This window comes from Nothobranchius furzeri, chromosome 5 (assembly GCF_043380555.1).
Source record: "Nothobranchius furzeri strain GRZ-AD chromosome 5, NfurGRZ-RIMD1, whole genome shotgun sequence".
Classification (NCBI taxonomy): Eukaryota; Metazoa; Chordata; class Actinopteri; order Cyprinodontiformes; family Nothobranchiidae; genus Nothobranchius; species Nothobranchius furzeri.
The window spans coordinates 76,979,306-77,001,468 of record NC_091745.1 but is presented as its reverse complement, the minus strand read 5'-3'; the positions used below and the strand labels follow the sequence as shown (position 1 = coordinate 77,001,468).

At 46.9% G+C, this 22,163-nt stretch overlaps 1 protein-coding gene across 2 annotated transcripts in view; it reads left to right on the top strand.

Annotated features, from left to right (window-relative positions):
* pitpnc1b (phosphatidylinositol transfer protein cytoplasmic 1b) overlaps positions 1 to 14,647 on the top strand; it is a 37,090-nt gene extending 22,443 nt beyond the window's left edge. The window contains exons 6-10 of one of the 2 annotated variants that reach the window (XM_015950365.3): positions 3,773 to 3,865; positions 9,817 to 9,972; positions 10,412 to 10,475; positions 10,635 to 10,721; positions 12,485 to 14,647. In XM_015950365.3, the coding sequence (XP_015805851.1) occupies positions 3,773 to 3,865; positions 9,817 to 9,972; positions 10,412 to 10,475; positions 10,635 to 10,721; positions 12,485 to 12,642 (558 nt within the window). In that variant the 3' untranslated portion in view covers positions 12,643 to 14,647. Of the gene's footprint in view, positions 1 to 3,772; positions 3,866 to 9,816; positions 9,973 to 10,411; positions 10,476 to 10,634; positions 10,722 to 11,066; positions 11,808 to 12,484 lie in introns of those variants that run through there. The other variant, XM_070551164.1, reaches the window with a different exon arrangement.
* The last annotated feature ends 7,516 nt before the right edge of the window (positions 14,648 to 22,163 follow it).

Below are 22,163 nucleotides of genomic sequence, written 5' to 3'. Positions count from 1 at the left end.
AAATGATACCCCATAAGGCAATATTTATTGTTTTTATTAGAAAATACAAAAGAAAAACCAAAATGAGTCAAAAACAGTGATTTACACCCTGGACCCCAGAGGGCTAATATTATTTTTAAAATTGTGTTATTTGCTATATTTATTCATATTTTTTATTAATGTACAGTCTAGATTACCATTCTAAAGTATAAAAAACATTCGTCATAAATGTTTGTTGGTTTCACAGTAAAATAAACAACTTTTTTCCCATTCGGATTTTATGTTTTTGAGTGATTTAAGGTCTAATATGCAACCCCTTTATGTCCAAATGTAAAAAATAAGTATAAATTCATAAAGTCCAGGTTGTACTGAAAAGATTGATAACACATAAGGCAGTGGTTATGGTTTTTATTTTGAAAATACAAAGGAAAACTCTAAATGAGTCAAAAACGGCCCCCTGGACCCCAGAGGGTTAAAACACAGATAAGGTTTACCTTGCTGACAGGTTCGTTTGCGGCTGCAAACATCATCAGGCTGACGCTGATGGTGGCGTCACTTCCTACTCTGTTTATCCGCGGGCAGCAGAGGACGTTGTCGCCCTCTGCTGCCTGGCCCGCCCTCCCCTCTCCGATGATGCAATCCCATGCACGATCCAATGTGTAAACTCCATCGTCTCTGTTCATGGTCCCTCATCCACATCTCCTTATATCTATAGCTTCCTTTATCCATCTTATCCACAAGGATCATAAACACCGAACAACAGAAATACAAAAGATGCATAAAGGAAGCTTTAATTAAAGGCCAGTCGCCCCCTGTGGCCAGAATATCGCACTTGCAACATCACAGTAGCCAGTCCGGTCTGTTGGGACTTAATCCTGGTTTATGCTTCTCCGTCAGCTCCGCAAGGGACAGACACGCACGGATTGACGGAAGCGTTTTGCTCTTTTACTTCTCCGTCTCCTGGAGAGTGTTGCAAAGCAATTCCCCGGCAGGACAACAGAGGGCGTAGCGCTGCTCTGTGGTATCCTGTCATGTATCGGTCCAAGATCGTGTGTTTATATTGTGTTTTTTGTATATAAGAGACTTTTAACACGGACATATTTGTCTCTCATTCTCCCACCTCTTCATGCGCTCCCCACCTCTAAACCCACGTTTCCTGTCATTTCCGTCCACAAATAAAACGCTTGCTGCGCATCTTTTCACTCCTCCAGTCACGGAAGGATGAAACGTTCATATTTTTAGAGTTTTTTCGCGAGGTATTCTTCAAGCTTCTCCGTGTCTGCCGCTAGTTATCCTCGGCTCTCTTTGCAATGGCGGCGCTGTAAACAACTGCGGCGTCCTGACCAATCACAAGCTTGCGTAATCCGTCTCGTTCGACGGATGTTTAAAAAAGTGGGCTCGACTCCGTACGTACTTGCGTGCCTGCCGGAGCCCTACGCAAGGACGGATAATGGCGTTGCGTGTCTCCGCACTGACGCAGACGGAGAAGCATAAATCAGGCTTAAGAAAACATTGGTCTGACCAACCTGAGCCGTCTGGCTTCGGCGCGTTTCTTGGATGCTTTAGATCATGAACACAGCTGATTTGTTTAACTAGTGATGAATCACTCCCGTAGACACTTAGGAACGCTGGGAGACATTTCTGCTTCAGGTGTTACAAAGACGAGCGTACAGCGAGGAGATCATTGCTTTTCTACAAACGGACGCTAGAGGGTGCTAAAAGCAAGCAAATCAGCTAAGTATCCCTAAGCAGTTAAAAAACCCTTAAAAACAAATAAATGTATCAAAGTGGGTCTCTTGTCTGAAAACCTCCACCAATAACACCTCTTGGACCGAGAGCAGCTGTTGGACCATCTGCCGCACTTCTGCTGGTTCCGACAAAAGCGTCGCTGGGAAGATACCCAAGGAGAGGGGTAACTGGGGGCGGGGGCACGTGGGGTCATCACAGCTTTAAGTGAAGCGTTTGTGTTGCATGTACTTAAATCTTCACTGAATTAACTACTTAAAGAGCAAGTCAGCCCCAAAAGAACGTTAACTGGTACCATGTGATGTCATAATGTCGTTGTGAGCCTGTGTGTGTGTGTGTGTGTGTGTGTGTGTGTGTGTGTGTGTGTGTGTGTGTGTGTGTGTGTGTGTGTGTGTGTGTGTGTGTGTGTGTGTGTGTGTATTTGTTAGCGGCTCCGCCCTCTCGGTCTGCTAGGCAACAGCATTTGCTGCATTTTTCAAACAGGAAGTGGGAGCGGTGTAATACTCTGGTAGGGGGTGACTTGCTCTTTAAGAACAAAGGACATTCAGATAAACTCTACAGGGAACCTTAGTTTCTGTTGGTTTTGCCCCAGAATGTCGTCGTTAACTTCCTAAAAGTGCAGAAACTTTCAAACGGTGCTCGGCGCTAACTTTTCTAATTGGTTGAGGGCTCTGCTTTCTCTGCTGCTCTCTCGTTTCCTACGTTGACGCCAGTTGGTAAAAAGTACATTTCACTCACAAGCAGCTCGACTTTGACGTCGCGCAGACCTAAAAAAAATTAAATGAAATAAAAACGGAGCTTTTCCTGATTAGAAGTGTTTGTCACACTTGTGTGTGGAGTCAGTGTTTCACCATCAGTCAAAATTTCTGTTTAGTTCATCAAATAAAAGAGCAAAGTTCCAACAAAGCACTTTGCTGTGGACTTATAACTTTTGCCTCTGATAGTAACACTTGCAACCTGCGTGTTTTGTGTCGCAACAGACTGCAGACCAAAGGGGCCGCATGAGCACAGCTGACAAAAGAGAAGAGCTCTGCTGCACGCTAGAAAAGTCCCGCTTGGTTAACATCACTGTGTATGACACTCATAGCTGCAAAGCCTCATCCTTCTGGACCGAGGAAGGGAACAACTTTCTATAGTCACACACAAATCTGACAAGTCAAAGCAATCCTTGTGTTTATGATCACATTTGCATTTTGTGGATTTTATCAGGATGTTTTAGGGACATTTTCAACACAAGAGCCTTACAAAGACCTCCAGGCCACCAAAGACACCAAGAGAAAGTTGGCGTGTGTGTGTGTGTGTGTGTGTGTGCGTGCGTGCGTGCGTGCGTGCGTGCGTGTGTGTGTGTGTGTGTGTGTGTGTGAGTTTTCCGTCCAGAGCACACATTAAAACAGTCCGAAACCGCCAACTCATTCGGCACATGCCGGAGCGGGAACTTGGCGGGACACAGCAGAGGAACAGAAGCTGCTATCTTACCCCACGTTTATCTTATTTGTTTGTTTCGTGCTGTGAAATAAACAACGTCGGTGTGGCGTTAGAACTCATTTAAACAAGGTCAGGCAAAAGTGCAGCTTTTCTGACTTTATTCCAACTCTTTCAGGAAAAAATATGTTTTCTGCTTTCATAGCACCTCTTTTACCTGCTTTTTAATGTCCCTCTGGTGTCCTTGTTGTTTCCCCCCCGTTCCCTCCACTGCTTTTTCTCTCTTTATCTGTTCTCTCATCTGTTTGCTCCAGTGTGATTTCCTCCAAAGGCCTCCGGGTGGGACGTACAGTAGTGAGGGGTGTTGTGGTGTGTGACCTCCGTTCTCTACACAGTTACTTATCTACTCTTATCCTGCTCTCCGCTGAGTAAGGAGAGGGTGTGTGTGTGTGTGTGTGTGTGTGTGTGTGTGTGTGTGTGTGTGTGTGTGTGTGTGTGTGTGCGTGCGTGCGTGCGTGCGTGCGTGCGTGCGTGCGTGTGTGTGTGTGTGTGTGTGTGTGTGTGTGTGCACTATCATTGCTCTGGATGAACCCCTCCACCACCACTTAATCTGTCTTGGATGCAGGTATTTGGGGACGCGCCAACACCGGCTGACAGCGTGAGTTTCCTGGATATCCTCAGTGACCCGATCCCGGAAAAGCACTACAAAAACTCAGAGGTGCGTCCTGCACCAAAATAAATAAATAAATAAATAAAACATGTAGCCGCTGCTGCTAATTATGCTAGCAAATATTCACAGAGACGTTTGGAAATAACCAACTGATGTGGAACTGGCTGCAGAGTAAACCCTTTAAAGAAACATCCACAGTAGCTGTGATCATTTTGTTTCAGAGCTGCAATCGTTTACTTTGGTCTTGGGGCTACTTGGACTAGCCGTTAGCTCGTCGATCAAGTGGTTAGATACAAACAATTTCTTCATAATGACGCTGTTCAGACAGACAGCAGAGAAGTTGAGATTTTAAAGAAGACACATTTAAAAATGGGGTTCATTTATTTAACCAGTACACCTGCAGTGGTCTCTAGTAGGAACGAATGCCTTGTAAGTCGTATTCAGTGGAAAAAAAAAAAATAAATAAAGCTCCGGTGCGCCTGTTTCAGGAGCTAGAAGTGAGCCACATCACAGTCGAGCTACAGACAACAAGATTTTGAGTCTTATTTCCTAGTCTCTGATTGGCCAACAGCAACACAACTTCCACTGACTCTGATGTTTTATCTCTACAAATAACACAAGTGTGGAGGAGTTCTGCTGTGTGGTGGGGTTGCTAATGCTAACAGTTAGCTTCCACTAGCAGAGACGTTCTCTGCTGTTTCCTGGACGCTAAACCAACAACAGCCTTCTCCGTCGTGAGTCCAGATGGGTGAGTCCATGAATGTTAGTGACAGTGTGACGTAGATCCGTCAGGCTTTTCTAATCCTAGAGTTTCACCGTCTGTTTTCTATCAGAAGCTACTGCGGGAGATAGGCGTAGGAGACTATTTTCATGTTCAGCCTGCATGTTTAACTCGGAGTGACCCGTTAGAATCAGAAATAATCATTAAAATGTTTTTTTTGTGTTCCACACCTTTAATAAAGATGTTCAAAGTGTGGCTCTTGATGTGTTTCAAGAATAAATGAATAAAATTCAGATAAATTTAAATGGAAAAGCCTAAAGACCAAGTTTACTGAGAAGCCGTTTTTATTTGTCGTCGTCGTCGTCTTCCTCCGCTTATCCGGGTCCGGGTCGCGGGGGCAGCATCCCAATTAGGGAGCTCCAGGCCGTCCTCTCCCCGGCCTTGTCCACCAGCTCCTCCGGCAGGACCCCAAGGCGTTCCCGGACCAGATTAGAGATGTAACCTCTCCAACGTGTCCTGGGTCGACCCGGGGGCCTTCTGCCGGCAGGACATGCCCGAAACACCTCCCCGGGGAGGCGTCCAGGAGGCATCCTGACCAGATGCCCAAACCACCTCAACTGGCTCCTTTCGATCCGGAGGAGCAGCTGTTCTACTCCGAGTCCCTCCCGAATGTCTGAGCTCCTCACCCTATCTCTAAGGCTGAGCCCGGCCACCCTACGGAGGAAACTCATTTCGGCCGCTTGTATCCGCGATCTCGTTCTTTCGGTCATTACCCAAAGCTCATGACCATAGGTGAGGATTGGGACGTAGATCGACCGGTAAATCGAGAGCCTGGCTTTCTGGCTCAGCTCCCTCTTCCCCACGACAGATCGGCTCAGCGTCCGCATCACTGCAGACGCCGAACCAATCCGCCTGTCGATCTCCCGATCCCTCCTACCCTCACTCGTGAACAAGACCCCAAGATACTTAAACTCCTCCACTTGAGGTAGGACCTCTCCCCCGACCCGGAGGTGGCAAGCCACCCTTTTCCGGTCGAGAACCATGGTCTCAGATTTGGAGGTGCTGATCCTCATCCCAGCCGCTTCACATTCGGCCGCGAACCTACCCAGCAAGAGCTGAAGGTCAGAGCTGGATGAAGCTAGGAGGACCACATCATCTGCAAAAAGCAGAGACGAGATTCTCCTGCCACCAAACTCGACACACTCCACACCACGGCTGCGTCTAGAAATTCTGTCCATAAAAGTGATGAACAGAACCGGTGACAAAGGGCAGCCCTGGCGGAGTCCAACCCTAACTGTGAACAGGTCCGACTTACTACCGGCTATGCGGACCAAACTCACGCTCCTCTGGTAAAGGGACTGAATGGCCCTTAACAGAAAGCCACCCACCCCATACTCCTGGAGCGTCCCCCACAGGGTGCCCCTGGGGACACGGTCATAAGCCTTCTCCAAATCCACAAAGCACATGTGGATTGCTTGGGCAAACTCCCATGCCCCCTCCATCACCCTTGCAAGGGTATAGAGCTGGTCCACAGTTCCACGGCCAGGACGAAAACCACATTGCTCCTCCTCTATCTGAGATTCAACTATCGATCGGACCCTCCTCTCCAGTACCTTGACGTAGACCTTTCCAGGGAGGCTGAGGAGTGTGATCCCCCTATAGTTGGAACACACCCTCAGGTCACCCTTCTTAAAGATGGGGACCACCACCCCGGTCTGCCACTCCCTAGGAACTGCCCCCGATGACCACGCAATGTTGTAGAGACGTGTCAACCATGACAGCCCTACAACATCCATAGCCTTGAGATACCCAGGACGAACCTCATCCGCCCCCGGGGCTCCGCCGCTGTGTAGTTGTTTGACTACCTCAGCAACTTCTGCCCCCGAGATCGGACAGTCCATCCCCAGGCCTCCCAGCTCTGGTTCCTCCTCGGAATGCGCATAGGTGGGATTGAGGAGCTCCTCAAAGTATTCCTTCCACCGTCCGACTATAGCCTCAGTTGATGTCAGCAGCTCCCCATCCCCACTGTAAACAGTGTGAGGGAGCTGCTGCCTTCCTGTCCTGAGGCGCCGGACAGTTTGCCAGAACCTCTTTGGAGCCGATCGATAGTCTTTCTCCATGGCCTCACCAAACTCCTCCCACGCCCGAGATTTTGCCTCGGCAACTGCCACTGCTGCACCCCGCTTGGCTATCCGGTACCTGTCTGCTGCCTCCGGAGACCCACAGACCAGCCACGCCCTGTAGGCCTCCTTCTTCAGCCTGACGGCTCCCCGAACCTCTGGTGTCCACCAGCGGGTACGGGGGTTGCCACCACGACTGGCACCGGCCACCTTACGGCCACAGCTAGCAACAGCCGCCTCGACAATCGCAGAGCGGAACAAGGCCCACTCGGACTCAATGTCCCCCACTGCTCTCGGGACGTGGTCAAAGCTCTGCCGGAGGTGGGAGTTGAAGACCGTCTTGACAGGTTCTTCTGCCAGGCGTTCCCAGCAGACCCTCACTATGCGTTTGGGTCTGCCAGGTCTACGCGGCATGTTCCCTTGCCATCTGATCCAACTCACCACCAGGTGGTGATCAGTTGACAGCTCCGCCCCTCTCTTCACTCGGGTGTCCAAAACATACGGCCGCAGGTCAGATGATACAACTACAAAATCTATCATCGACCTGTGACCTAGGCTGCCCTGGTACCAAGTGTACCGGTGGGCATCCTTATGTTCGAACATGGTGTTCGTTATGGCCAAACTGCGGCTTGCACAGAAGTCCAATAACAAAACACCGCTCGAGTTCAGATTAGGTGGGCCATTCCTCCCAATCACACCCCTCCAGGTCAAGCTGTCATTGCCCACGTGAGCATTGAAGTCCCCCAGCAGGACAATGGAGTCCCCTGATGGAGCACTATCTAGCACTCGTGCCAGGGACTCCAAAAAGGGTGGGTACTCTGAACTGATATTTGGCCCATAAGCACAAACAACAGTCAGGACCCGTTCCCCGACCCGAAGGCGCAAGGAAGCTACCCTCTTGTCCCCCGGGGTAAACCCCAACACACAGGCAGAGAGTCTCGGGGCTAACAAAAAGCCAACCCCAGCCCTCCGCCTCTCACCCGGAGCAACTCCAGCAAAGTAGAGTGTCCAACCCCTCTCCAGGTCTCGGGTTCCAGAGCCAATGCAATGTGTCGAGGTGAGTCCGACTATATCTAGCCGGTACCGCTCAACCTCTGCCACAAGCTCCGGCTCCTTCCCCGCCAGCGAGGTGACGTTCCATGTCCCAAAAACTAGTTTTCTTGTCCGGGGATTGGAACGCCAAGGCTCCCGCCTTGGTCTGCCACCCGATTCGCATTGCACCGGACCCTTCATGTTCCTCCTGCGGGTGGTGGGTCCACAGTTGGACGAGCCCATGTATCCGGTTCGGGCTGGGCCCGGCCGGGCCCCATGGGCGAAAGCCCGGCCACCAGGCGCTCGCTCACGGGCCCCAACCCCAGGCCTGGCTCCAGGGTGGGACCCCGGTAACCCTCCGGGCCGGGTACTCCGACTCTTCGTTTTAACCGCCATGAAAGATCCTTCGAACCGTTCTTTGTCTCACCCTTCACCTAAGACCAATTTGTCATGGGAGACCCTACCAGGGGCACTAAGTGCCCCAGACAACATAGCTCCTAGGATCATTAGGGCACTCAAACTCCTCCACCACGATAAGGTGACGGTTCAAGGAGGAGGTTTTTATTTTGCCGTTTTTATTTGTCATATTTCAAATATGATTGTCACGCTGAGTTTAACATACAGGATAAACATGAAAATAGTTTCTATTCTATTCTTTTTCTTCCTGCAGCAGCCACCAATAGAAAATAGACGTGGAAATGCTCGGATTAGAAAATTAACATTCTTGAACTCATCCGCCTTTGCACAGCTAGTAGAAGCTATGTTAGCATTAGCAACTCTACCACACAGCAAAACTCCTCCAGGCTTGTGCTATTTACAGAGATGAACATTGCAGAGCAAACAGAGTCAATGGTAGAGTCATGTGGCCAATCAGAGGAGAGATGTCCAAATACCAGGAAGTAAGACTCCAAATCCGGCTGTCTTCTGCTCCCCTATCCTCCTGCTCACTTCTAGTTGCTGAAGCAGAAGCGCCAGAGCTTTACTTCCACACGACTCACGCAGCACTCATTTCTGCTAGAGAGCACTGTAGATGAGTTTAAAACCAGTGAACTTGGTCTTTAAAGAGCAAGTCACCCCCTACCAGAGTCTTGCTCCACTCACACTTCCTGTTGGAAAAATGCAACAAATGCTGTTGCCTAGCAGACCGAGGGCAAAACCGCTAACAAATACACACACACAGGCTCACAACAACATTGTGACATCATAATGTACCAGCTAACATCATAGTGTACCTCTTGGCCAATTGCGATGGCAGATTAAATTCAAATGCAGTGCACAGTTTTTGCCTGACAACAGCACAAGGCTTACAGTTTTAGGCACAAATTTAAAATTTTAACTAAGATGCGCATAAGTGCAAAATTATTGTCTCCACGTGTTTAGGCATGATTAGTCACTCATTCACATAGTTTATCAGCAAAAAAAGGTCGATTTGGGGGGTGACTTGCTCTTTAAGTACAAATCTGTCTGTACTTAGCCAAAGTTTTTTGCTTTTGTTTTGTGTGCACCACTAAATGTTTAGTAGTTTCTCTAAATTATTTATTTTAGCTCTTATAATGTGCACCAGCCCAATCCATTATATATATATCCTTTTTTCATTCTCACATAAACATAAGTGTAAACACATCAGTTCCTGTTTTTTACGGGGACTTTCGGCTGGAAATTGATTATAGAAGCAATGAAACTGGACACCCAGCACACAGTCGTTAAACTCTTCCTTAAGGATTTATAATCTATAAATATGTGGACACAAATTATAATCCACTACACCAAATCCTTACTGGCTTTGGGTTTTCTCCCCTGAAAAGAAAACACGACTCAGCCTCTCTTCCTTTTTCCGTTCCTTCTCATCCAAGATTTCACACTTCTTTAGTGCCTGCAAGCCCTTAGCAACAAAGGTGGATTCATAGGTTTGCGTGCAAAAAAAAAAAAAAAAGCATGCACACAAGCACTTAGCACCGCTGCAGACAAGCGCACATGCATGCTCAAACAAGCAAAGAACACAAACACGCACCCTCGTGTATAAACAAGCTGGCAGCACGTGTACGGACATCCGTAGTCCACGCCTGGGAAGACTTCATGAGTTCCTGCAGACTCAGCTCTAACCCTTCACTGCTTGTTGTGTTCAGGATCTGAGTCTCTGGCGGTCAGATAAAACCAGCCGAGGGCCTTTGGAGCGAGGATGGAGAGACGGCCACGAGCCCATCATGTGCTCCTACAAAAGAGTGTGGTGCAGCTTCGAGGTCTTCGGCTTCCAGAGCAGGACGGAGGGCTTCGTGCACAAAGTGAGCGTTGACCTTCTCGCCCTTCGCTGTTGATTTGGAGAAGCTGTTTGTTTGAGGACAAAGCGGCAATTCTCATTCGCCGCAGATTGTTTTTTATTGCACTAGTTTGCCTTTTGTGACGTGTTTGCACAAATAAATCACCACTGCATTAATTTCCGGACATTAGCTTAATTACTAACACCACGAGGGAGGCGAGTCTCACACGACCTCTGCGCCGCGTCTGGTGTAGCAAAGAGAGGACATCGGCTAGCTTTTGACATGATTCATGCCGTGAAGCAGAACTAAATCTTCATGTTTTTCTTCATGCGTGTTCAAGTGAGACTGGATTTCTTTCCCAAACTTTACAATTCCTGACTCGGATTAAATCTAAATGAAGCCGGCTGCACACAGCGGGTGTGTTTAAGGTCCTGACGTGGTCTTGTTGCATTCATAATTTCAGAACATCAGAGACGTTCTTCTAGTCGCCCACAGGCAGGCGGTGGCGTGGCTCGACGAGTGGCACGGTGGGTCAACGTGTCGCAATCCGCAAAAGCAAATGATGGAACGTGTGCACTCTGTGAAAATCTGAGCGCACACGTTCCACTTTGTTTCATGCTTCCTGCATGTGTGTGTGTGTGTGTGTGTGCGTGCACGTGCATGCTTGTACTTTGCTCTCCCCACAGGGCTGAGCTTGGAAGAGGTGAGAAAATATGAGAAAGCAATGCAAGAGACGACCAACAGCAAAGTCAAGTGCAGCCAGAACAACTCAGGTGAGGTTTCCGCTGCTGACCTGCACCGTGCTGCAAATACCTGAGAGAGGGGGGTGGGGGGATGGGGGGGGGGCTGCATGGGAGAGCAGTGGAGGCAAAGAGAGGTGGAGGTGGAGGTGAAGACGGCAAAGGCAATGAGGCGTGGATAGAAAGAGCAGCGGGTCTGAAATGTATATTTGTGCTCGGCTAATTGTCCTTATATTTCACTGCTCTGTAAAAAAGCAGGAGGGGAAAGAAGTAGAACCCATTTTTAGATCATTTTATGAATCTGATCAGGTTTTATTTTTCATTTATTTCCTGTTGATTTTTCTTTTTTCACAAAACGATACCAAATAAAAAGAGCAGCTACAAACTAGTGTGAGCAACAGCAGCCGGATGCTGACGTGCATGAAGAGAGCAGGTTGGACGATTAGTGGAGTCGCTGTGCCCAACAAGAACCCAGATGGCTGGAGAACATCTGTGGAAGGAAAACGCAAAGAGAAGAAGAGCAAAACACGGAGGAACAAACAGAGGGTGTGTGTGTGTGTGTGTGTGTGTGTGTGTGTGTGTGTGTGTGTGTGTGTGTGTGTGTGTGTGTGTGTAAGTTAAAGATGGACTGGTTTATGAAGTGATAATGCAGCCACCTGCTGCATCCTCCTCATCAGCAGACACCCCAACGTAAATAAGCAACCGTCACAGCTCTTAGCTGGAAATGTCAGACCTGGTTGGGGCACATGCAAGTGTGTGTGTGTGTGTGTGTGTGTGTGTGTGTGTGTGTGTGTGTGTGTGTGTGTGTGTGTGTGTGTGGCCGCCCTGCCCCCTGCTGGTTCATCTCTTGAAGCTCAGCAGCGAATGAGAGAAATCAAAGGCAGAATTCCCCATATGGTCTGTACCATCTTGTGCTCTCCCTCTCCCTCCCTCTCCCTCTCCCTCCCTCTCTCTCTCTCTCTCTCTCTCCTTCCCTCTCCCTCCCTCTCCTTCCCTCTCTCTCCCTCTCCTTCCCTCTCCCTCCCCCTCTCTCTCTCCTTCCCTCTCCCTCCCTCTCCTTCCCTCTCTCTCTCTCTCCTTCCCTCTCTCTCCCTCTCCCTCCCTCCCCCTCTCTCTCTCCTTCCCTCTCCCTCTCTCTCTCTCTCTCTCTCTCTCTCTCTCTCTCTCTCTCTCTCTCGCTCTCTCTCTCTCGCTCTCTCTCTCTCGCTCTCTCTCTCTCTCTCTCTCTCTCTCTCTCTCTCTCTCTCTCTCTCTCTCTCTCTCTCTCTCTCTCTCTCTCTCTCTCTCTCTCTCTCTCTCTCTCTCTCTCTCTCTCTCTCTCTCTTGATGATGAGAGACATCAAGCTGCAACCAATCTGCAGTCATTGCTCAACCTGCTGCAGCTCGCTGCACTGCCGCGACCCCCTGCAGGCCAGAAGCTGCTACAGCGCCCAGCCCTGCACAGACTCACCAACACTGTAGTTTTCGTTTCATTCATCTGCTGTAATAAAAGTAAATGGATGCCATTTACTCCAGAGAATCTAATAAGAACTTGGCCGCGTGAGCTGCATACCGATGAGGGATTAGACTAATGGGAGCTGGAGTGTATGACACAGGTCTTAAGTATTCTTAATGCATTAGGAATTCAAAGAAAGCATTCACCTTTTTCCTTTTAGATGTTCCTCCACATCCACCGTCTGTCTCATTTAGTCTCTCCCCGTGTTTTATTTGCACATTCTTAGTTTGATTTATACACAGAGACTGAAATACACTTGTTTTGTCAAAACATGAAGACTGTATCTGTCTCTCCACCTCAGACTCTCAGGGAGCCCCCCGTCCTGCCTTCTTTCGCTCCATCTCTGTGACAGACGAGCGTTCCCTGAAGAAGATGGGAGTGACGACGGTGGACGTGACTGACACGTCAACCCTGGCTGCGCCACACCCCCCCGTTCGCCTCAACTCAGTTCCTGAGTGATGCTTCGTGTACAACAAAAACCCGGATGGTGTCAGCACCAGCCGGGGTTCCCTGACGCACGCGCGCAGAGCAGCATGTGTCTAAAAGGGGATTGTTCAACATTCTCTGGGTTTGTTTTTTTCTTTAAAGGCGTGGAACACTGAAAAGTAATTTTTTCATCTGATTTCTGATTCTAACGGGTCACTCTGGGTGTTTCATGCAGGCTGGACTTGAAAATAGTCTCCTACACCTATCTCCTTCATTAGCTTCTGGTAGAAAACAGACGGTGAAACTCTAGGATGAGAAAAGCCTGACAGATCTGCGTCACCCTGTCACTAACATTCATGGACTCACCCATCTTGACTCACGACGGGGAAGGCTGTTGTTGGTTTAGCGTCCAGGAAACAGCAGAGAACGTCTCTGCTAGTAGAAGCTAACCGTTAGCGTTAGCAACTCCACCACACAGCAGAACTCCTCCAGGACTGTGTTATTTGTGGAGATAAAACATCAACGTTGCAGAGCAGACAGAGTCAATGGTAGAGACGTGTTGCTGTTAACCAATCAGAGACCCCTATTCCTATTTGCCTCTATTTCCCACATTAGCTTCTGATAGAAACTAGACGGAAAAACGCTCCGTACAGAAAAGCCTGACAGATCTACGTCACACTGTCACTTAACATTCATGGACATCTTGACTCACGACGGGGAAGGCTGTTGTTGGTTTAGCGTCCAGAAAACAGCAGCGAACGTCTCTGCTAGTAGAAGCTAACCGTTAGCATTAGCAACTCCACCACACAGCAGAACTCCTCCAGGATTGTGTTATTTGTGGAGATAAAACATCAACGTTGCAAGTTAGTGGTAGAGTCGTGTTTCTGTCATCAAATCAGAGGCGAGATGTCCAAATATCAGGAAATGGGAGTCCGAATCCTGCCGTCTGAAGCTCAGCTGAGACTTGACTCACTTGCAAATCCTGGAAACGGTGCATCAGTGTTTTTTTCCCCCCGGAGTATGACCTGAAAAGGCATTTGTTCCTACTAGACACTACTGCAAACGTATTGATTACACGAGCGTTCCACACCTTTAAAATAAGACAATCTGGGCCAATTTTATGTCAACACACTTCTCAGTGGGGACAGAATCCAGCCATAAGACGGTAACATCTATGGTAAATCACAAAGCTGCTGCTTTTGCATGAATTAAACGTACATTTTGAAGCTTTGGAGATCTCACTGGGAACATTTTGTCACACTTGGACAGAATCACACCCTTTCCGCAGTGTGTCTGTCTTTGTGAGGAGCTAAGCTAACACGGCTTCTGTTTACTGTACAGATTTTCTTAAAAAACAGAAAAAAGAAAAGAAAGAAAAGTGCGTTATTGATCCGTTTATCTAATTCTCTGCCTGAGAGCTGAAAGTGTTGAACAAACCCTTTAATGCAGTCAAACACGTGCAGTTTCCTTCGCTGTGTGCGATGAAAACGGCACAAATTTAAAACAACAGAAATCTTTTTCCTCAGATGTGACAGAAAAGAAGGAAAACCCCCGCAGGCTTCACCATCACCCCAACCTGCAGCAAACAGACAGATGCATGAGGAGATTAATAGAGTTGATCTAATGAGAACACAGGGGAGAGAGGAAGAAGCTGTCGATGCGATGGATCGGCTCCTCTCTGCGTCTCAGCCGATAGGTCGGACCAGGTGTATTGACAGAGGGTGGCGAGGCGTGCTATTGGCTCCTCGGTGGCTAAGCCGAGAGCTATGAATGGGTCAGCCCCAGGCTAAACCTCAATTATGTGTCAATGATGCAACTATTTATAATTATTAGCTTTGTATTTTACAGAAAGGGTTCTTGATATGTGGGAGCGGCAGCAATAATAACTGGCACAATCTTAACAAGCAGAGCTTCGAGTGTTATTATTTACAGCAATGATGTACTTATTGAGTGAATCAGGTGCAAATGTACAAATGAATCTTCCTGTATGATCTTGCATAGAAGATTTGTATCAATAAATACGTTTTATTTCTACTGAGATTGGCTCGTGGTGTGATATTTGCACAGATAAGCAGAAACTGGCATCGCTGTACGCGTTATCAGCCGCGTTTGATCTGTATTGACCTGTAAAGAGGAAGCAGCAGCTGGCATCAAAGGCACTCGCATAATCTACTCAGCAATTTCACACTCGTGTGCCACGTGGAACCTGCCGCGGCAGCGGAGGACATGATTGTTTGTTACAGTCTGCAAAACGGCCAGGGGCGTGTCCAGGGAGTGGCCTGGGGTGGCACATGCCACCTTTGGAATCTGATTGGCCACTCCAGGTGCCACCCTACCAAGTTCCAGTTTAAATTGACTTTACATTGTCGACAAAAGGATTGGGTTGTAAACTCCAAAAATAGTGTGGTAGCATGCACCTTTAACACTAGCCCAGGTCTACAGAACATTTCTGTAGTATTAATATTATTTATTATTTTTTCATATTTACGTAAATAGTATTTAGAGTCCCACTCAGCTCCAGTTGGTGGCAGTAATGCAACAAGAAGTGACTTGCTAACCACCACAAAACTAGAAGATGAAGAGGAAAAAAAGGTGATCGTGCAATGTGAAACGCAAAAACTCACTAGAAAGTAAAAAATAAATAAACGATTTGTGTAAATAAATAAATAAATAAGCATAACCATTGGTGCCACCCATGCATAAACAAGCGCCCCACGTGGGCCACCCCATTTTAAAAGTCCTGGACACGGCTCTGAAAACGGCAGATCGGAGATGCTGAACAGATGCGGCGTTGGGAGCTGGGCGCACGCGTTCGATGTTCAAAACTTTGGGACAAACGCTCAGACTCGTCACAGAGGGACTAGGAAGCTCCTGTGACTGACTGACATGGCGGCGGGCTTTGAATGACACGCTAAGCAGCTCATTATGGGGCTCATTATGTCCCCTTTTATCCATACAAATCAAGAAGCAGCATGACTGTTTGTTCCAGGCTTCCTAACAAAGGGCTGCAGACATGAATAAACACAGACGCATGCACAAAAACATAAATACATCCACACAAAAGTCTGCAGAGTCTCCTTTTACAGCAGCAGCGGGAGGCTGATATAAAAGTGAGTGCTCACCACAGCCAGGAGTGTTCACAAGTGGTGCAGAGGGAGCACAACCTGCAGGCTGCACCGCATTAACAATACCTCCTTCCATCTTTACTACTTTGTCTCTCCCATTAAATTTTCTCTCTCATTATCGCCACCTTCATCGCTCTCCCGCCTCCCATTCCTCCTCTTTTACTCCTGCGCGCTCGTTCTTGAAATATTCCTCCAGCCTGTCTTCCCTCCTCATCTGTGTGTCCTCATGTGTGTTTCCTCGAAAGGGTTTGTAAAGATGTAGCGTGTTCGTTTTCTAGAAATGTTCCCGGCGGTGCACTATCGTGGATTCTGACCATACGGAGCTGAACCACCCCGCTTGTTTACACTTTTCCCGCCGTCAGGCCTCTGAAATGTCTCCGTAGAGGAGCGGCGGGATGCTGCACTCGACTGTACCTTGGAGGTGGCACCTGTGGCTGCACCTGGGGAGAAGCTTTAAATGAGGCAAACACTTGTTATTTTGATAAACCTGCAGTGGTTTCTAGACTGCAGCCGCCTTTACATTTAAAGCTGCTTTCTGGAGTTTTCTCCTTTCAGAAATGATGCGTGACTTTTCAGAAACCTGTTAAAGTGATTATCTTACCGTGATATAACGTAAGCACGCCCCCTGCCCCGCAGAGCTCCGTCCAATAGGAAACTAAGCGCCGATCGGAACTAAGACCACCGCTTACTTGCTTCAAATTTAAGGAATACCTCGGCTGATGCGATTGATGAACTTTTCACGGACAAGAAAGCCTCTAACATGTAAATATATGAGAACACAACATGACATGAGAATAATACTCATAAAACGTGTTTTAGCTGTTTGTCGGCTACAGAAGCACATTTATGAACAGAAACGTGAAGTCGCCATCTTAAATGTTATCTCCTGTTAATAACACTTTACTCTCTTTGAAATTGGATGTGCTACTACTAGTTTACCCGTTTAGTTATAGATTCACTAGGATAAATACAATAAAGTTTATCTCTCGCCAAAGAGAATATTTACTAAGAAATTACAATGTAACCATAGAAACATGACTTGGTGCGTGCGTGCGTGCGTGCGTGCGTGTGTGTGTGTGTGTGTGTGTGTGTGTGTGTGTGTCGTGGTGGATGGCTGCTTATACTGAGCCAGGATCCTCTGGAGGTTTCTTCCTGTTAAAAGGGAGTTTTCCTCTCCACTGTCGCTATATGCTTGATTAGTATGAGGATTGCTGTAAAGTCACTGACACGAGTCAGTGACTTGATGCAATTTGCTGGGTTCCTTATATAGGAAACATTATTTCTGATTGGCTTAATGAACTGACCTGAATTGGAATGTTTATTATGTGAAGTGCCCTGAGACGACTTGTCGTGATTCGGTGCTATATACATGAACTTGAATTGAATTGAAAACTTGAATAAAAACAACAGAGCTAAAGCCTTTTTGTGTGATATGCTTGTCAGCCACTAGTTGGTGCCATCAGATAAGAGAAATACTCCAGAAACGAGCTTTAATACTTCACAAAAAGTGTCTCAGTTTCTGTTTTCGATTCACTTTTAGACTCAAAATAACTACTTTTGAAAAACTATTTTTACCGTTTTTTAACATTTTGACTTTCTACTGACCTTCTCGACACTTTGATGTTGCACCTTTTTTGCTCTCCTAAGAAGAATGCAATCATGCATAATAGATAGAAAAAGATGATAAAAGAAAAATAATAATTAAGAGGGTATTCACCCATTTTTAAATAAATTTGATGTTGATTGTAATATGAATGAATGCCTTGTGAGTTGTTTTCTGTGGAAATAAGCTCTGGCGCTCCCGTTTCAGGAAGTACAAGTGAGTTGGACAAGCAGTGAGAAGAAAACTGCAGGATTTAGACTCTTACTCATGATATGCAAACATCTCGCCTCTGATTGGCTCATGGCTGCACAACTCGTCCGCTGCCTTCTTTTGCTTTTTTTCTTGGGTATAATATTAACGTGAACCTCTGTGTTGTGGGGTGGCTATTGCTAACGGTTAGCTTCCACTGGCCGAGACACGCTCTCGCCTCTCCTGGATGCAGTCGTCTGCAAGCACAAGCCGAGGTGATGATGTAAAGCGGTGTCTCGTTTCCTGTCCTGATAGTTTTCCTGTCGGTTTCCTTTCGGCGGCTAATGCAAGCTTTAGGGGTTGAAGGCAATTTTCACGTTCTGCCTGCGTGTCAAACTCAGCATGATGGTTCAGATTTCAGAAAGAACAAGTATCGCACGTTACTCTTCTTTGAACTGCAATCAAATGGAAATCCTCGACTCCCCCTCAAACCGTGATTCACCGTAGCATAAAGACGCTATCGCTCATTAGTCATGACTTGTACAGTACAGCGACCACTGACAGTGATGGTCACTCTGTTGCTAGGATACATGATGGTGAGATTTAAAACGAGGCGGAGGAAGTCAACAGCACCAGTTGTTTATATAAGATGTAGAACGTATTGAATTTAAAGTAAACCTAAAACGTATTTTCCATGTTTGGAATGGGGGGGGGGGGGTTGAAGATTTCATCTTGATGTGCTGTTCATCACATCCTCCAAACCTGCAGGTGTTTTGATAAAAACATGGATGAGCGAGTTTGGTCATGAGCGACATGAAAGTCCTGCACAGAGTCCCGACCTCCAGCTGACAGAAGAGGTTTGAGATGAACTATGGCAGAGACCGAGCCAGGACTTCTCCTTATGTGGGCGACGGTGGCACAGGAGTTAAGCGCTCGCCCCGTAATCGGAAGGTTGCAGGTTCGAGCCCCGCTCAGTCTGTCACTGCCGTTGTGTCCTTGGGCAAGACACTTAACCCACGTTGCCTGCTGGTGGTGGTCGGAGGGACCGGTGGCACCTGTGCTTGGGAGCCTCGCCTCCGTCAGTGCGCCCCAGGGCAGCTGTGGCTACATCGTAGCTCATCCCCACCAGTGTGTGAATGTGTGTGTGAATGGGTGAATGACTGATTGTGTTGTAAAGCGCCTTGGGGGGTGCCAGGACTCTAGAAGGCGCTATATCAAATACAGGCCATTTACCATTTATGATATTAGTGTCTGAGCTCAAAAATGCACTTCAGGGAGAATGGTCAACATTCCTAAGGGGGGGGGGGGGGGGGGGGGGGGCTACTGCAACCCTACAACTCAAGAATCGAAAGTCATGCATCTAAAGGCAGTTGTCTCAATACTTTAAATGCCTGGTACACACACCAGGAATTTTAAATTGTAGAATGATTTTTAAAATATGTGACTCCACACCGGGCGATAAAAATCACGGATGAAATCATTTTGGTCCTACAGTGAAATCTTGCAAGATCAAACATGACTTTGGAGTAAAGAATTACGGCAGAGAAGGAGCTCACGGCGCGTTTTCATCACCTCGACTGGTGATTGGCTCACATTCAACAGACCACACAGTTGTGCGTCCTCGAAAACCAGACCGACCTTTCATAGCCTTGATTTATGGTTTAAGAGGTCCCAATGTGCTTCAGAGCAGACAAGAGCACTCTTAGCAAACCACACACAGCAGGATCTGATAAGATGATCTTGAAAGTCATTAGGGCCATCGAGTCCTTAAAGGTATTTTTAACGTATTTGAAGGTCTATAGAATGAATGCTTTGTGAGTCACTCTCCGGGGGAAAAGGTTTAGACGCTCCTATTGGAGGACGTGGAACTCAGCTGGAGGAGAAAGCAGCTTCCGACGACAAGATTTGAAGTCTTACTTCCTGATATTTGGACATCTTGCCTCTAATTGGATCAAAGCAACATGACTCTACCACTGACGGTCTGCTCTGCAACGTTGATGTTTCATCTCCACAAATAACACAAGCCTGGAGGAGTTCTCCTGTGTGGTGCAGTTCCTAATGCTAACGTTAGCTTCCTGGACGCTAAACCAACAACAGACTTTCCCGTCCTGAGCCAAGATGGGTGAGTCCATGAATGTTAAGTGACAGTGTGACGTAGATCTGTCAGGATTTTCTGTACAGAGCGTTTTTCCGTCTAGTTTTTTTTTTTTTTTTTGAGTGATTTTACATTTATTTAATCTCGCCGTGCACCAAATTTACACATGGGACTTTGTGCAAGCGTAGCAAATAAATAAGTCACCAAATAAAGGCACCAACCTCTGATAGACAGTCATCTGAAATGTGCTTTTCTGATTACAACTCGCTAAATGTCTTTGATCATTCTGTTTAAGAAAAGTAAAAATATACAAGCAGAAATATTCAGTGTAACAATAAATAATGTGTTTTCTAAAGAAAGGAGAGCAGAAATACTGACTTAAAGCTTAAGAATGTGAAGAGAAGGGTCTGGGTCACTTTTTAATAGATTTAAATGATAATTATCTTGTTTTGTGGCAAAACAGTGAAACTAATCGCAGTTGCAAATACTGAAATTTTTAAACCAGAAAAATAAAATCGAAACGCTGAATGTCGAAGTGTGTAATTCGAATAGTTCAGTGTATACAAAAACTAGTGTTTCAAGCTTCAAGTTTCTATCAGAAGCTAATGTGGGAAATAGGGGTAGCAGACTCTTTTCATTTTCAGCCTGCATGTTAAACCCAATGTGACTGATCGTTTTCAGAATTAATCTGGTCTCTACGATTATCGGAAGGGGGGGATCTTGTCAGCAATTGGCACGATTATCCCGCCCTGTGAACTGAATCTTGGACACAGGAAGCAAGACGAAGGTTCATCCTCGCTAGGCCGTGATCTAGTGTGTTCATTCACTTTCGAACTGCCTTACAAAGAGCTGCCATTTTCCACACAGGCAAAGAAACTGAACAGCAGACTTTTATTTGAGTGATAAACCCTCAAATGTACTTGTGCTTATCGGAGTCAACTGTTGAGGGGTGGGAACCCTAGCAGTGGGATACAGCGGTGTTCCCGGGTTATCATGGAGACAAAATCTTTCTGGGATGTCCGGTATCAGCTCCCACAAAAGCCCTTCACCCAAAACAACTCTGGCGACATTCAGGCGTCAGAAACTGGTCAGTAAATAAGTGATGATGACCCAATGAGGATGAAAAGGTTGGATCAAGAGATCGGGCATGTCTGAAAACTTGAATTTAGGTTTCATGTTGTTGAAGAAAAGAACAAAGGTGTGTGTTTGTCTGGAAATAACTTCTAATCCATCTTAACGCTACTTTGCTTAACCGCGCTGATAAATGAGCTTGTGCTCCAGATCAATACATGCTCTCCATTCACTTGATGGACAGTAATGCAGCCGCCTTGTTTGGTCGACCATTCGCTCCGCCCGCGCGCGCGTGCGTGCGTGCGTGCGTGTGTGTGTGTGTGTGTGTGTGTTACACTCCTGCTCCACACCCCCTGGCTTTGCAGCAACTTCCACTCTGCCTTTAAGACGAGGGGGGCCATTAAGCTACGAGGTTCTAGCTTAATCTCAGCCGACCTCGATGCAGATGCTGACCTGATTAAGGATTGATGTGGTCGTCAGCGAGCCTGGATTGTTAGGCAAATTAAAAGGCCTCTTGGTCAACACAGATGCGATAATATTGTTAGAATATTTACCTCCCATTAAGAACGTGTCTGGAAACAATGTGAAATGTGCTTTTGTGCACAATTTCTCTAAAGTACTGTGGTCCCCAAGGACTAAACAGAGAGGCCAAGACACTTATGTTCCCTCATTACTGTGCCAGTGATACAGGTTTTAGTCCACTCAACCAAATAAATGACTTAAAGTCCTCTTGTGCATTAAACCTCACCAGTGGGAACATAATTTGTAACCTCTGCCCAGTAATACGTTAACTGGACTTTATCTGGGGACAGGCAGGGTGTAAAATTCATAAAGTATCTGAGAGAACTAATTGAACCAATTAAGAATGTGAATATGGATTATGGTGGGACCGTGAGTGTGCACGTTCCCTCCAGAAAAAAGCTGCAGGCCACTGCTTCCCAGCGATAATGATTGTCATTGCGGGCGACTGGCGGTGTGGGGTCTCAGAGCGCCACGCTTTGCATTTACACTGATGTGTTTTCCATTTCTGCAGCACTCGATCCCAGGGCTGCAGTTTCAGGCGGTAATTAATTGCGTGCGAGTAAAGGATAAGTCAAGGATAAGTGTTAAAAATGTTCCTCGCAAAAGCCGCACACAAAGGCTGCGCTTGTACCCCCCACTGATGTACACACACACACACACACACCACATGTTTGCTTGAAGAAACAAAAACAAGAAGAACCAAAAAGAAATGCGGAAAGTTGCACAAAAACAAGAACCGGAGGTGCTTCGTGCTTTAAACATCTTAATCAGCAAGCCCATAAAGCCTCCAAAATTTAACTGCACCACCGTGACTATTAATTACATAACAGCCATTGCAGTCAACATGCCCACATGTTTGCTAATGGGAGAGGATGGATTAGAACAGTGAGTTAAATTCAACGTCTTTTATTGATCTACTAAAACTGAATCACAATTCTCACAGGACGTG